Source organism: Carassius gibelio, chromosome B7 (genome assembly GCF_023724105.1).
Source record: "Carassius gibelio isolate Cgi1373 ecotype wild population from Czech Republic chromosome B7, carGib1.2-hapl.c, whole genome shotgun sequence".
NCBI lineage: Eukaryota > Metazoa > Chordata > Actinopteri > Cypriniformes > Cyprinidae > Carassius > Carassius gibelio.
The window spans coordinates 37082220-37097653 of record NC_068402.1 but is presented as its reverse complement, the minus strand read 5'-3'; the positions used below and the strand labels follow the sequence as shown (position 1 = coordinate 37097653).

Genomic DNA, 15434 nt, shown 5'->3' with positions numbered 1-15434 from the left:
GAAGTTATCATCATCATCTACAGAGCATCATATCATCCAAAGATTCAGAGAATCTGGAACAATCTCTGTGTGTAAGGGTCAAGGTCAGAAAACCATACTGGATGCCCGTGATCTTCGGGCCCTTAGACGGCGCTGCATCACATACAGTATTGATTCTGTAATGGAAATCACAACATGGACTCAGGAATACTTCCAGAAAACATTGTCGTGAACACAATACACCGTGCCATTCGCCGTTGCCGGCTAAAACTCTATAGGTCGAAAAAGAAGCCATATCTAAACATGATCCAGAAGCGCAGGAGTTTTCTCTGGGTCAAGGACAAAGACAACCCAAGTTGTTATCAGCGCTCAGTTCAGAAGTCTGCATCTCTGAAGGTATGGGGTTGCATGAGTGCGTGTGGCATGGGCAGCTTACACATCTGTAAAGGCACCATCAAAGCTGAAAGATATATCCAAGTTCTAGAACAACATATGCTCCCATCCAGACGTCGTCTCTTTCAGGGAAGACCTTGCATTTTCCAACATGACAATGCCAGATCACATACTGCATCAATTACAACATCATGGCTGTGTAGAAGAAGCATTCAGTACTGAAATGACCAGCCTGCAGTCCAGATCTTTCACCCATAGAAAACATTTGGCCCATCATGAAGAGGAAGATGTGACAAAGAAGACCTAAGACAACTGAGCAACTAGAAGCCTAGAAAACTAGAAGACAAGAATGGGACAACATTCCTCTTCCTAAACTTGAGCAACTTGTCTCCTCAGTCCCCAGACGTTTGCAGACTGTTATAAAAAGAAGAGGAGATGTCACACAGTGGTAAACATGGCCTTGTCCCAACTTTTTGGAGATGTGTTGATACCATGACATTTAAAATCAACTTATTTTCCCCTTAAAATTATACATTTTCTCAGTTTAAACATTTGATATGTCATCTATGTTGTATTCTGGATAAAATATTGAAATTTGAAAACTTATTTGGAATCGGGTTTGTACAAACATGCACCTTTTGAAAAGGTACTGCCCCAGTGACAGCTTTGATACCTTTATTTCTGAGAGTGTACAGTAAATCAATAAGAACAGTATAGTGGACTACTTAATGCATATAAAGATCATTTTCTCCCAATTGTCAGGATTATGGACCTGGTTTGTGTGTGTGTTTCCTCCATCATGTGCCCATATTTGGTTTTGTTTCTGTTCTCGTTCTGTCTAACTAGTCAATCTGTTCACCCTGAGTTCCTCCCAATTATCTTATTATCCCATGTATGTAGTTCCAGTCTTTCCTCCTGTCAGGTCTAGAAGTTGTGTATGTGTTTCTTCCTTATCTTCCAAGTGTTGGATTTAATAAATGACAGTTTTGTTTATCCACGGCTCCTGTGTTCCTTCCTGTAATGTATTGTGACAGAAGACCTGACCAAGAACAGTTTATTTGTGTTTTCCTCTCCATTTGTTTTCGGTGTTTTTTTCAGTATTTTGTTTACCGTTTCCCCTGTGTTCCCCATGGATCCCCTTGCCGTGAAGTTCACTGCCCTAGCCCATAAGAACCTTTGCCTTTTGGAGTGTGCAGTTGAGTTCAGCCACTTCCACATTTATTGGCGTTTGACTACGCTGCGCTGAACTCACTGTTCGGATGAGGGCAAACTACTACCACCCCATCGACCTCCCAGACACCACCGGACTGTGCTGGAGGGGAGGAGTCATCCGGTGTCTGGAGAACATCTATTTCAGATCCAGAACACAGCCAGACTTTATCTGTCGTCGACCATCTCAGGTCTCCACTCTTCTCGTGCCTCCGGCTCCATCAAGCTCCTCCTCAGTCTTCTGTCGCTCTGGCTCCACTGCAGCCTTCTGGTTCCCCACCTCTGCCTCAGTCGCTGGTCCCATCTGCTCCGCATTTGCCCTCGGGATCCTCCTCGTCACCCTGGCTCATCGGCTCTCCATCTCCACCTCATGCTCCCCCATCGCCGTTGGTCGCCCCCCCTGGAGTCATCAGTCTTTCCTCCACCATGGCTCCTCCCTCTGTCGGCTCCACCATGGGATGACATTATGGTATGGATCCCACCTGGCACCACATGCTCCAAGTCCCTCCTGCTGTCTCCCTGGCTCCTCCCTCCGTCTGATCCGCCTTGATTCCTCATATTGTGTCCCTGGCTCCTTCCTCCAGCTGTTCCACAATGGCCCCCTGAACTCTTCCCAGAGTCCCTGATCTGCCTTGGAGGCCTTCCTTGTCCCCATCCTGCACTAGCCTCCAGGGCACCAGATATTTGTGTATCAAACATGACACAGAAAAATGCATAGGGTTAAATGGCCAAACTGTGCATTTATTGGATGAATATTAATATATTTGGCCAAGCCCTCTGATGTCAAAATTGAAACTACACAGTAAAATGGGAAATTTGTTAAATGATTTTGGCTCCTGTGCATAAGTGACCATTGTTCACTTGTTTAACTGGCAGGGGTGTTCATCACACAAGGAGATGTTGGCGTTGGCACCATTGTCGGGTCGGCTGTCTTCAACATACTTGTAATCATTGGAGTGTGTGGTATCTTTGCTCGTCAGGTAGACATCTATCTATCTGTCTGTCTGTCCAAACTATTAATGATTGATGAAGTGTTAGTCTAGCCATTCTGTATTGGAATCACATTGAACACTAGTTAGCCACAGTTTCTTGTGTGTCCTTTCTTCTCTAGGCGGTGGCCTTGACCTGGTGGTCTCTGTTCAGAGACTCGTTGTACTACATCTTCTCAGTGCTGGCTTTGATTTTGGTGAGTGTATGTGTGACTGTACATACAACAGAGAACAAAAGAGAGAGAATGCAGTTTCTCCTCTGTTTTATTAAGGTATGAACATGACATCAGTAATGAGTGCCAGTACTAGTCTGCAGATTTACTTCTGTGATAAATTCATCAGAAACTTCTGGTCATTTAAGCCATTCGTTTTCTGATTTTATCCAGGTTATCTATGATGAAAGAGTTGAATGGTAAGTCTCATAACTACACCCATATTCCCATGTTTAAGCAGATGAGAAACATTATATTGTATTTGCAGAGAAATTACAGTGCTGTAATAATCTAGAAGCATTAGGAAGGTAATATCGTTGATGAATTGGTTTTTTTGATGAAGCGTCTGCTAAATGCATGAAGGTAATAAAAATGTACTCACATGAGAGCTGTTTTAATAATATTTGTGTCGTTATTGCATTGTTACAGGTGGGAATCTATGCTTCTGATCTCCATGTATGGAGTCTACATCCTTATCATGAAGTGAGCATCATGCTGTTCTCCATCACAGAGACTTTAGTGCGAATACTGAATACCTTCACAGTGCATTTAGAGAGTGTATTGAATAGTGTTCTTGAAGTATTCAGGTGCCTGGGGAGGAATACAAGTTAAAGAGTGCTATATTAATGCACAAACATCATAAAAGCATGAAAATGTATTACATTTTATGCCATGCATTGTTATATTTGATATCAATATAAATCATCTTCGAGATCAAATTATAGCACAGACCAAAATGTCTTGAAGCTGTACTTTTACACAGACCTCCCTATTGCTTCAGTCATATCAGTTCAAGCTTCTCTTCTCTTTATTGCTTTGCGATTGTAAATGCACGCCACATCTTGCATGTGTATGAAGGAGAGGAGCACGTTTCATGTGTTGTTTGGAAAGGAGAGCTGATGAATTACAGTGTTGTAGAGATGAAACAGCTTCTAGAGAGATAAAAGAGAGATCGTCTACACGACAACAAGCTTCGTTAAGCACCTTTTAAGGCCATTAGGGGAAGGCTTGAGCTGTTTGAGCCTCAGATAAACATCTCTCCTCTCTGTTTTGTTGGAGGAGAGGAAGCATTTTTTGTCACAGAGACATTGATAATTCAAGATATTACATATTTATCCCATACAGATACAACAGTGCTGTTGAAAAGATGAAGAATAATTTGTGTTTTTGATGCTGGTGGACTTTATGTCGCCAGCAGGTGCCTTAAGAAAACAGGGACCCAAAAACCCTTGAAGAAGCTATTGAAGTTTATAGAAGTCAACTGGGAATGTATAATAATACATTTATTGATACATGTAATTAAATTCAGAAAGATGAACAAGAATAAACATTTTACAAAATCAAAATAATGCTCTTACACAGTTTATATACTATGTCTTTAACACTGAATACTTACAAGAAAACTGATTAAGGGTTGACAGTGTAACTATATATGTCAATGAATAAATTAAGTAATTAAAAGTAATTAAAGAAAAGGTCTTTTTAAATATAGGTACAATGTAAAAAAATGTATCTATACAATGAGTATATTGTATCAAATGATTAAATGCAATTGAAAATAAGCGTTCAGATTTATGTATTTCAAAGAAGGTGATTGTATGTTTTATTTCTCATATCTTTTTAGATAACTGGTATGAGTCTCAAACAGGTTTGTTAAATACTTTGCCAGGTCTTCTTAAGTAAATGGAAAACCTACTTTACCTACTTGAGGTTGTTCCCCATCATTAACACACAGTTCCACAGTTTTCATGCATTATGGGAAGGAAAAAAGAGGATGTGAAGCATGAAATAGTGCACCATCTTCCAAAAAGGTATTAAACAAAAATGTTGCACTAATCTCTTTGGCAGGTTTAACAGTAAGATTGCTAGCTTTGTTCAGAGATCATGTGGCAGTCCAGGCCAATGTTGTGTAAGGAGACAAACGTCCAGAGATAAAGAAGCTGATGAAGCGGGAACAAACGGCAACACCTCCATGGTGCTGTTAAGGAAAGGTGCTCATGCATGTTTTAAATTGCTTTGTTTTTGCATGAAATGCATTGGTCATGTGCAGAATTTGGGCTCTGAAGCAGAAGTGATTTTGGGTTTGTTCTCAGGACAGCAGTCTCCAGTAGTGATGGTGGATGAGCTGCTCATCTTAAGGCCACACCAGCTCTCGTTCCCAGAGGCTGGACTGCGTGTCATGATCACACCACATTTCTCTCCACGCACCCGTCTCTCTATGGCCGGACGCATGCTCATCAGTGAGGTGAACTCCAACATCACTCTTTCATTTATTATTATTATTATTATTAGAATATCATTTAAATTCCAATTCAGTTGAATTAAGATAGTAAAGAGGGTGCACGATTATTAACATTATTATAGTACGTTTAGATTTGAGTCTTTCTACTTCAAAAAATCATGTGTAATTAAATATTACTTGGTGTTTTTTTATAATTAATTGTGAATGTTACTAGCAAGTGAAAAAATAAGTTGAGTGTTGTAATAAAAATCTATTATTTTTAGATTATTTTCATATATATAAAATAATGTGGTAAACAAATCTTTGTTTAACTGGATGGATGTTAGTTGTTTTGACTTGAAGAAAAAATGTCTAATAAATTGTTTTTATCATGCATATCATATGTTCTATCTATCATATATAATAAATAGGATAGTTTCTCAAAATTAATAATGTAGTTTTTAGTCTCAAAACTTAACTGCATCATATTTTTAAAGTTATGGATGAAACATTATTGGATGTCAATTCCTCTTTTTCTTTGCTCATTTCAGAGACAGAGACTGCTCCGGGAGGATAAGATGAGCAGGACCTCGGTGAACACATGCGGTTCTAGAGCGATAGTAAACGGAGGAAGTGTTGAAGCACAGCAGACACCTGAGGACACAGAAACGATGGATGGGAAGAAAGGAGTGAAGATGGAGGTGGAAGACTCTCAGCCTAAAAAAGAAGATGAGGACCGGGACCAAATGTTCACACCTCTCCATTTTCCTGGTTAGTACATGAAAACAGATCAAATTCAAATAATTACTGGTAATAGCATGCAGAAAGTTTTGGTTATTGGTTTATTTTGCTGCTTTTGGTAGGACAAATATGTGACCCTGGACCACAAACGTGTCAATTTTTCGAAATTGAGATTTATAACTCATCTGAAATCTGAATAAATAATCTTTCCATTGACGTATGGTTTGTTAGGAAAACAATCTTTGTTCAAGATAAAACTGTTTGAAAATCTGGAATCTGAGGATGCAAAAAAATCTAAATACTGAGAAAATCACCTCTGAAGTTGTCCAAATTAAGTTCTTGGCAATGCATATTACTAATCAAAAATTAGGTTTTGATATATTTATGGTAGGATATGTACAAAATATATTCATGGAACATGATCTTTACTTAATAGCCTAATTCATTTTTTGCATAAAAGAAAAATCTGTGATTTTGATCGCTAAAAATATACCCCAGAGACTCAAGACTGCTTTTGTGCTCCAGGGTCACATATATCTAACATGTATATAACTGTATGTAATGTCATGTCAAACTGAGTCACATTTATTTATATAGTGCTTTATACAATACAAATTATTTTAAAGCAGTTTCACATTAAATGAAGAGTCAAACCCAAAAATGAAATTGGCCATCCAAGAAGTAGATAAGTTTGTTTCTCCATCAGATTTGGAGAAATGTAGCATTGCATAACTTGCTAATAAATGAATCCTCTGGGTGCCGTCAGAATGAGAGTCCAAACAGCTGAAAAAACTTCACAATAATCCACAGCACTCCAGTCCATCAGTGAACATCTAGAGAAGACAGAAGCTATGTGCTTTTTAACTTCAAACCACTGTTTCACTGGAGGAGGATTTCTTATGGATTATGTACTTGTATTTTGGCCAGAAGCAAGAGTTTGAAGTTAAAAAATGACTTTGTTGTTGTTGTTTCTTACAAACAGTCAGCTTTACACTTCACAAGACATGTGGTATGAATTACTTGTGGATTATTGTGATGTTTTTATCAGCTGTTTGGACTCTCAATCTGACATTCACTGCAGAGGTTTCTTTTCAGAAAAAATGCATTTAAAATGTTTTATTTAGAAGTGATCAAAACAGTGCTCTGAGAGTATTTGGTGGTCATTTAGTCTCTGTATCTTGTGTGCATCAGCGGGCTACAGTGCGCGTCTGAAGTGGCTTGTGTCCTGGCCGCTGGCTGTTCTGCTGTATTACACAGTGCCTAACTGTGTTTCGCCGCGTTGGCATCGCTGGTTCATGATCACCTTCATTGCTTCAACCTTTTGGATTGCTATTTTTTCCTACCTCATGGTGTGGATGGTAAGGAAAGATCAGATATAGACATTTATATTAAATGTACGAAATTTGTACCAAATGTACATATATCTTTACTCTCCTCTCATTCCATTAGTTGGTCGATTATGCTGACATTTTTCATTATGTGACGTGTTTTGCAGGTCACTATCATCAGCTACACACTAGATATTCCTGATTACATCATGGGAATCACTTTCCTGGCTGCTGGCACTAGTGTACCCGACTGCATGGCCAGCCTCATCGTCGCCCGCCAAGGTGTGTCACCTGCATATGCACAATAAATAGTTTTTATGCATGCTTATTTTTAATATCATCTTTGTTACCTAATACAAAGAAACTATTTGAAATTCCAATTAAATGTCTGAATTCGAAAATCTTGGGCCTGGTTTCACAGACAGGGTTTAGATTAATCCAGGATTAGGCTATAGTTCAGTTTGGACATTTAAGTCATTTTGAAACATCTCAGATTTACATTTTAATCCGGGACTAGTCTTAATCCTTGTCTGTGAAACCAGGGGTTGAAGTATGAAGATTAATTTTAAAGGTTTTACATTTTACATAGTTTAAAGTACTTTAAAAAGGCTTTAAATGCCAGATAGTCAATAGATTGCTAGCACGTTTATGCAGTTAGTTTATTTTAGAATGTTGTTAGCATTTCGAACGCATTGTTTTAGAATGTTGCTAGAATGTTTAAGAACATTGCTAGCATTTTACCATGCTACTATCATGTTTTAACATGTTTATATATCTTTCAACATGTTACTAGCTTGTTTTAGCATTCTATTTGTGAAATGCATTAGATTCTGGTTGTATTTTGTGTCACAGGAATGGGGGACATGGCTGTGTCGAACTCCATAGGCAGCAATATCTTTGACATCCTGCTGGGACTGGGCTTCCCCTGGGCTCTGAGGACACTAGTAGTAGATCATGGATCCGCAGTGAGTCTTTGAATTATTTTACTGTTCCTCTAGTGCAGATGCCGTGTTCCTGCTGATGCTTTCCTCTTACTGCTTTCTGTCTTTTGTCAGATATTCATCAATAATAAAGGCCTGGTCTATTCTGTCATCCTGCTGCTCGCATCAGTCTTCCTCACGGTGAGTAAAGCCTATCCATAATCACAAGAACATATACTATATTTGGTCGGGGTGCTTGGAGGCACAACAGAGGCTGATTTGGGGGATGGCCTGGCTGTGGCGAGACTCGGCCCCTTCCTCTTCCTGTACCGCAGATCAGGAGGCACCCGGTCCAGTGCTATCTTGGGCCAGGTTCTCTAACGTTTAGGGAACGGGTAGAGTCTGGCTGAGCAGGAGCGATGATGGGGTTCAGGCTGATGGTGCTGGAGGTACGGGCTTCGAGGGCTGCTGAGTCGTGCCGTCTTGGGGTGACTGGAAGCGGCTGGAGATCTGAAGCACTTTGGCAAGAAGTGTTGCAATACCTGGGATGAGTTCTGTGAAGGATTGAAGCGTTCAGCGAAACCCTCGAGCACAAGTCTAAACAGGCCAGTGGGGGAGACAGGGGAGTCAAGGACCTTATCCACATCCTTGATCTCCAAACGGGTCAACCATAGCTGGCGCTTGAGCACCACAAGGTTGGCCATGGATCTGCTGATCACCTGAGACGTCATCTTGGTGGCACACAAAGTCAGGTCGGTCGCACTGCGCAGCTTTTTAAAAGCTGCTGGGTCTGGGCCAGTCTCGTCCATGCAGTGGAGAAGTTTGGACTGAAAGACCTGGAGGACCGCCGTGGAGTGAAGCACCGATGCAGTTTGTCCAGCGAGAGCTAAAGTCGTCCTATAGGGTTTGGATGTGGGGGTGGCCTTTGCCTTCCATCTGATAGCCGTGGACGGGCAGAGATGCATGGCCACTGACTCATCCATGGTGAAGCTTATTGTCAAGGGGCCTGACGGCACCCAGCAAGAACTACTAATCCAGGCGGCTGCAGGTGGGATCCTCCGGTGGAGACCACTCTAAACCCAGCTCCTCCACAGCTTTAGACAGGCTCTTCAGACGACAGTGGTGCGGGGTCGAGAGGTGAGCCTGACACATCCTTCGTATCTGAAGCTGCCAGAGACATGCTGCACAAACCAAAGGCCATGAAGTTACACTGCGTTATTGAAAAGGCTTCAGTTATCGGAGAAAAGGGAGTTTTTCCTCATAGCATCTTAGCAGATGTATTAGGAGTGAAGTATCGATAGGGAACTTGCCTCGCGTGGATGACAGCAATAGCTAGGAAAACTGACGACTTGCCATTTACACATAAATAAAATTGTAGCATAAAATGAATCAGATTATTCTCATTCCACCCTTACAAATCTGTAAGACATGTATTAATATGCCGGTAGGAAAACACCATCTACTGTCGGAAATGAGAAATGCATCCTGTCTGACCAGAAGCAGAGATAGAAATTAATGACCAGAAAGAGGTCAAAATATCCCCAATCGCACCCTGATTCCACACATACACAATGATGTTAGTGTCCATGTTGACTCTATGTGTGTGTGTGTGTGTGTGTGTTGTAGGTCCTGAGTGTGCATCTGAACGGCTGGAAGCTGGATCGGAGACTAGGTCTTGGTCTCATGCTTCTTTACTCCATCTTTCTGCTCTGCTCCATCCTCTTCGGTCAGCTCTAGAGGTGTCACACTCTTCAGGGCGTTCTTGTTTCAGTTTTATTATAATAGTGCTTTTACAGTAGATCAGGTACCTAATCCTGGCTGATTTCACGTCTGTGTACGGTGTAGCAGCTAGCGGAAATGTTATGCTCTACAGAAGCAAAACCTCAGAATGGTTTTCAAGATCCTGTCAGACCAACAGCAAGAACGAATAAGGTTTTTGAATGACTAATTGAGAAGGTGTACGGTATAATATAAAGTTTTTCTGTCTTCAGTCGACTCAGGATGCTGATGACTTACAAGAACACTGAAGGATTACAGTCAGAGACAGTTTAATTGCTTATGACTTCAGTAATTCTTCTCGGCATGTTTTAACCTTGTGAAAAATAAGTACATTTCAGTACACTTTCAAAAAAGAGTACTTATTATGGAACTAAGATACTTTAATATACTTAAGTGTGAACTGAATGTAATGTTTTTGGACACTTATTTGAATGTTATTTGCAATTATTGAAACTGTGTTGTAGTTTACATTTATTTCAAATGCAACTAGCTGAACTTTAGAGTGTTTTTGACCTGTGTAAGTATTACTTAAGCACATCTTTATATGTAATTTCAGAATTATGTCTGTTATCTTTCAAATTTGGTTGAAGTGTGAAGTATTTAAATATATTTGTAATTACACATTTATAATGATGAAGTTGCAGTTTAGTACATTGAATAGATATATATATATATATATATATATATATATATATATATTAATTTTAAATGCAATGTTTAATAACCTTAAGTTAAAAATTATAATCAAGTACTTTACATACACACTAATATGTTAGTCAACAGATCAGAATAAGGGTACTTCTTTAAAATACCACAAAATATTTGAAAATGTGCTGCAAATTTCTTCCTTGGACCATCCAAGGAAGATGAGTTTGTTTCTTCATCAGATTTGTAGCATTGCATCACTTGTTTATCAATGGATGCTCTGTAGTGAATGGGTGCCGTCAGAATGAGAGTCAAACAGCTGATAAAAACATCACAATAATCCACACCGCTCCAGTCCATCAGTTAACATCTGGAGAAGACAAAAGCTGCTTGTTTGCAAGAAACAAATCGATCAATACATTTTTTTACCTCCAACCATTGCTTCCAGCAAAAATATGAGTCCTCTATCCATAATATTGCCTTTTTCCAGAGAGCACTATTATATTATATTGTTTTGACAAAATACAAAAAAAAAAAGACCAAAAATGAACATATTCCTTCAAATTACTGCACATGCCACAACACAAATAGACTTAAATATTATTTTTTTTTTAATTATTGCATGTTTTGATGAAAATCGAATCACTAAGTTGTGAATTGTAGAGCTTGTTCACCCAAAAATTAAAATTCTGTCATTATTTACTCGACCTGTATGACTTACTTTCTTTGGTGAAACATAGAAGAAAATGTTTTTAATCATTGTTTCGTCCATTCAATGACAGTCAATGGTCTCCAAAAGTATTTGCTTACAATTACTCAAAATATATTACCTTCTGTGATTAATTTTTGGGTGAACTATCCCTTTAAGAATCGATCAGTATTCAGCAAACAAAAGAAAACTACCGTAGCAAACTATTAATCTTTACAAGTTAACTTTTGTTAAATTAATTTATTGCTGTTGACTGAAGGTAATGTAAAATATCAGCATGTAGTCCATGAAAAAGTAACTGTACTCTGATTACTTGTTTTTTTTTTTGTTGTACTCTAATTAAAGTACTTCATTTTGTAATCAGATCATGTAATAGCACTGGTTATATAAAGAGTGTTTATTTCCTGTAGTTATTGACCAAGTAATCCCGTTGTGGTAATTCTGTCTTTACTCTGTTTGCACTGACTGTAGCAATACTTTATAGAGACTGATAACTCTTCTTTGATTATTCATGTACGTGTGGGAATATTTGTAGAAACATAATTTTAGTGTTTTACGAATATACATTTAAACAACAACACAGGCTTGCCTCCTGTAGTAATTTAATCTGATTGTATTTTTGATAGTTGTTTTTTGGATGTTTTTAAAAAGAGGATTGTAACTTGTTAGAATATAATTCACATGTTCTGATTGTGTTTTTTGAAATTTCAGATCTTCCTCCTATAATTGTTCATTTTAATAACCGCAAATTAAAAAATAGTGTTCAAAATGTATAATATATATAAGAGAATATTTAGGGTTATTTGTTTCTTATGAAGTATGAGAGTACACAAAACAAAATATTTACTGTCTTTACTGTCTCGTTTCATAAATTCTAGTTGAAGTGTTTTTAATATTTCTATATTATAACATAATGGATAATGTGTGAGTAGTGTTGTGTGTTAGACTGGAGGGAAACCAACAAGTCTAAATAAAATATCTACTCTATACTCTGCTAAAAGATCACAAAATGTTTTGGTTGTTGTTGTTGCTGATTTTTGCGGCATCCGTCTATTGATGTCCACATATTTTAAGGTATACCGTTGTATATTTTCACTATTGATACCAATCTATATGTTAACAAGCAGTGTGTGACTTCTGTTTTATGACATTCAAATAATACTATGAAGTGATAACACTGAGATGATATTTTCTGAGAGGTTAGTGCAATCACAAAACACCACTAAATAATAATTATGGTGGACAGGGGAAAATAAAATTCTTCATGGCTTTTCCTAAAAAGCTTTTGTGCAATAATAAGAATGAGATGTTCTGTCCTGTGATGTTTCAGAATCATTGAGCTACTATGGTTTTATTAATTATAATACTTTTTTACATTATAATATTATATTACAATACATATTTTTTATGTCTATATAGTTTTTAACTTCTATTTAATTTCTATTAGACACTTCTATTTTAGTTTTAGTTTATCATGTCAGTACATAGTTAAAGGGGACATACCATACAGTTTCACAAAATCTCATGTTAATCTTGATTACCTATAAGATAGTTTTCAGCCATATCTCTGAAGAGTCTTTTAAATTTATATTTATAAAATAAAGATGCAGCTTTAGAATTATTTTCCTAAAAACAGGCAAGATTTAGATCCATAGTCCTCCCTTCGAGCTGCTCCAGTCCTCCCTCCTTTTGGCTTGAGCATTGGTCAAAGGAGTGGGCAACTTGCAAGCACTGTTGATCAGTGGCTCATGCCTTGAGTTTGGGCCTTACAACTGTAGTGTCATTGTCAAACCAAAACACAGCTATGTGCCTATAGTGCTCTCGACTCCATTCAGAGAACAAAGTCATTACCCTTCTTGCTGTTCTTAATTCAGAGAAGTAGCAGGGTCCTAATCCACTCCGTTCACTTCAGAAAAATAAAAAAAAATAATAATAAAAAATCTGTATGAGGAATTTTATTCAGGTTTCAGGCCCCACCATAGCACAGAAACTGCACTTGTTACAATTGCACATGACTTGCTTCTTGCATCAGATCAAGGCTGCATCTCATTGCTAGTTTTACTTGATCTAAGTGCCACATTTGACACCATAGATCATGACATAATCATAGATTGATTGCAAAACTATACAGGTATTCAAGGGCAGGCTCTAAGATGGTTTAGATCCTACCTGTCTGATCACTACAACTTATTTAAATGGGGAGTCATCTCATTTATCATCAGTAAAATATGGAGTGCCACAAGGATCTGTTTTAGGTCCTCTGTTATTTTCAATAAACATGTTGCCCCTTGGTAATATTATTAGAAAATGTGGGAACATAGAGCAGCCAGAGTCCTTACCAAGTCAACATAATATGATAATATTACCCTAATTTTACAGTCTCTGCACTGGTTCCCTATTAAGTTCCATATCAATTACAAAATATTATTACTTACCTATAAGGCCCAAAATGGTTTAGCTGTGTACCTAACTAGCCTTATAGCATGTTACAATCCATCACGCGTCCTATGGTCACAAAATCTAGATTAAAAACACATCTCTTTCGCCAAGCATTCGAATAATGCATCTCATAATTTGTGACTGCAGTTGTATCTGATCAAATGTGAATTCTTATTCTTTAGTTTGGGTTAAACTAATTCATTTTACTTAGTTGGAACAGCAGCTATGCTAATGAAGTCTCTATTTGTCGATTTACATCCCGTGGTAACTAGGATTTACACAAGCTCCAGTCTGGATCCAGAACACCTGAGAAGAGATGATGCTGACCCTCAGAGAACCCCAGATGATGCTAACCCTGAATCAACAAACAGAACTAACAAATATTCCTATAAGTTGGATGGCAAAATAATAATTGCTGTTAATAGTGTTCATCATCTGTTTATGTTTTTAATTGATTCTTCTGTACATTTCTACCATAAACGGAGTCACCACTTATAAGCTACTACTAAATACTGTAGAAACATTAATTTTCTGTAAAGTTGCTTTGCAATGATTTGTATCGTAAAAAGCACTATACAAATTAAAATTGACTTAACATTTCGTTGAATGTTAATCCACACAGCTCATGCCTTCAGTGTAAATGCTGTAGCCTGTTTAATATAGAGGTCGATATTAAAACACATTCACACAATATATGTTAACGTGGTATCACAAGATCAATTCAAGATGTTGTCTTCTTAACTATGTTAATGCAGCCACGTATGACTTTTAAGACCTGCAACTTATTTTTGGCTTGTGACTTCACTGCCATTGGCCAGAGACAGCAGAAAGAGAAGCTCAGTTTCTAAAGCAACAGCATTAAGACACATTAGAGATGTTTTATGAGGTCTGGCAGCCAGTGTCTTACCTGGATCAGATGATGATCAACAGGAACATGAACATGGCTCTGGGAACCATCAGTGTTCAGACACTTCAGTCTTTCAAACAAGCGCCGTGTACTGGATGAGGACACGTCCAATACAGGCCTTCTGTGACACACGACCACTTTAAGGTTTGGGGTGAGGTTTGTATGTTTGTATGCATTTATTTCAATTTTTAATTTCATCCAAAAGAATGAAAAAGTGAAATTAAAAACATTTATACTATAAATTTATAGAATCCTGAAAATAATAATAATAATGGTTTCCATAAAAATATGAAGCAGCAGAAACCATTTTCCACTTTTTTTTGTCTTAAGAGCAATGCAAGGGCAACATGATCTTGGGACTGAAATGCTCGTCTGGATCTAGCATCAGCTTCTGGACATTTTACAAGTATTTAGGACATCTGCACCAACAGGTTACAGAGATGCACTAGTGCCCCCAACTGACCCTCAGTCTGACGGCGCAGAAGATAAAGAGATAGTTACAGGGCTGCATCTCTATCGTTAGATCCTAATAATTAAAGTGAGTGGAGTCCAAGCACAGTGTTGTTTTGGACCCCGTTGACTGTAAATGTGTGAAGGACAAACAGTTCTTCAAAACACGGACTGCAATCATTTAGGCAAATTCTTAAATGACAACTTCATTTTTGGGTGAGCTATCCATTAAAGAGAACGGCTGTAGAACAACACTGAAGTAATTTAAGTCACTAATAAAAGTTCATTTTGATATCATTATCAACCCTTCTCTTCTGTATGTGTCAGGTTTGGCTAGTTAGCATGGGTCATTTAGCATCTCCTGGGATATGCTCCACACACAAAAACACATTCCTTCTCATTCCTCATACCGTAAAAAAGTTCCTACACCATATTTTTTCAGTGTACCAAGAATTGTTTTCCTGTCATCATTACAAATAAACCTGGACACCAATAAATCAATCGAAACAGAGA

General features: G+C 38.0%; 1 protein-coding gene across 1 annotated transcript in view; it reads left to right on the top strand.

Moving 5' to 3' along the window:
* Positions 1–10970, top strand: part of LOC127961018 (sodium/potassium/calcium exchanger 3-like) — a 28995-nt gene extending 18025 nt beyond the window's left edge. The window contains exons 6-17 of the mRNA XM_052559942.1: positions 2458–2561; positions 2693–2767; positions 2957–2982; positions 3212–3265; positions 4631–4773; positions 4876–5027; positions 5555–5774; positions 6936–7102; positions 7240–7354; positions 7925–8037; positions 8128–8193; positions 9619–10970. Coding sequence (XP_052415902.1) covers positions 2458–2561; positions 2693–2767; positions 2957–2982; positions 3212–3265; positions 4631–4773; positions 4876–5027; positions 5555–5774; positions 6936–7102; positions 7240–7354; positions 7925–8037; positions 8128–8193; positions 9619–9729 — 1346 coding nt within the window. The 3' untranslated portion in view covers positions 9730–10970. The remainder of the gene's footprint in view (positions 1–2457; positions 2562–2692; positions 2768–2956; positions 2983–3211; positions 3266–4630; positions 4774–4875; positions 5028–5554; positions 5775–6935; positions 7103–7239; positions 7355–7924; positions 8038–8127; positions 8194–9618) is intronic.
* Positions 10971–15434: the final 4464 nt, after the last annotated feature.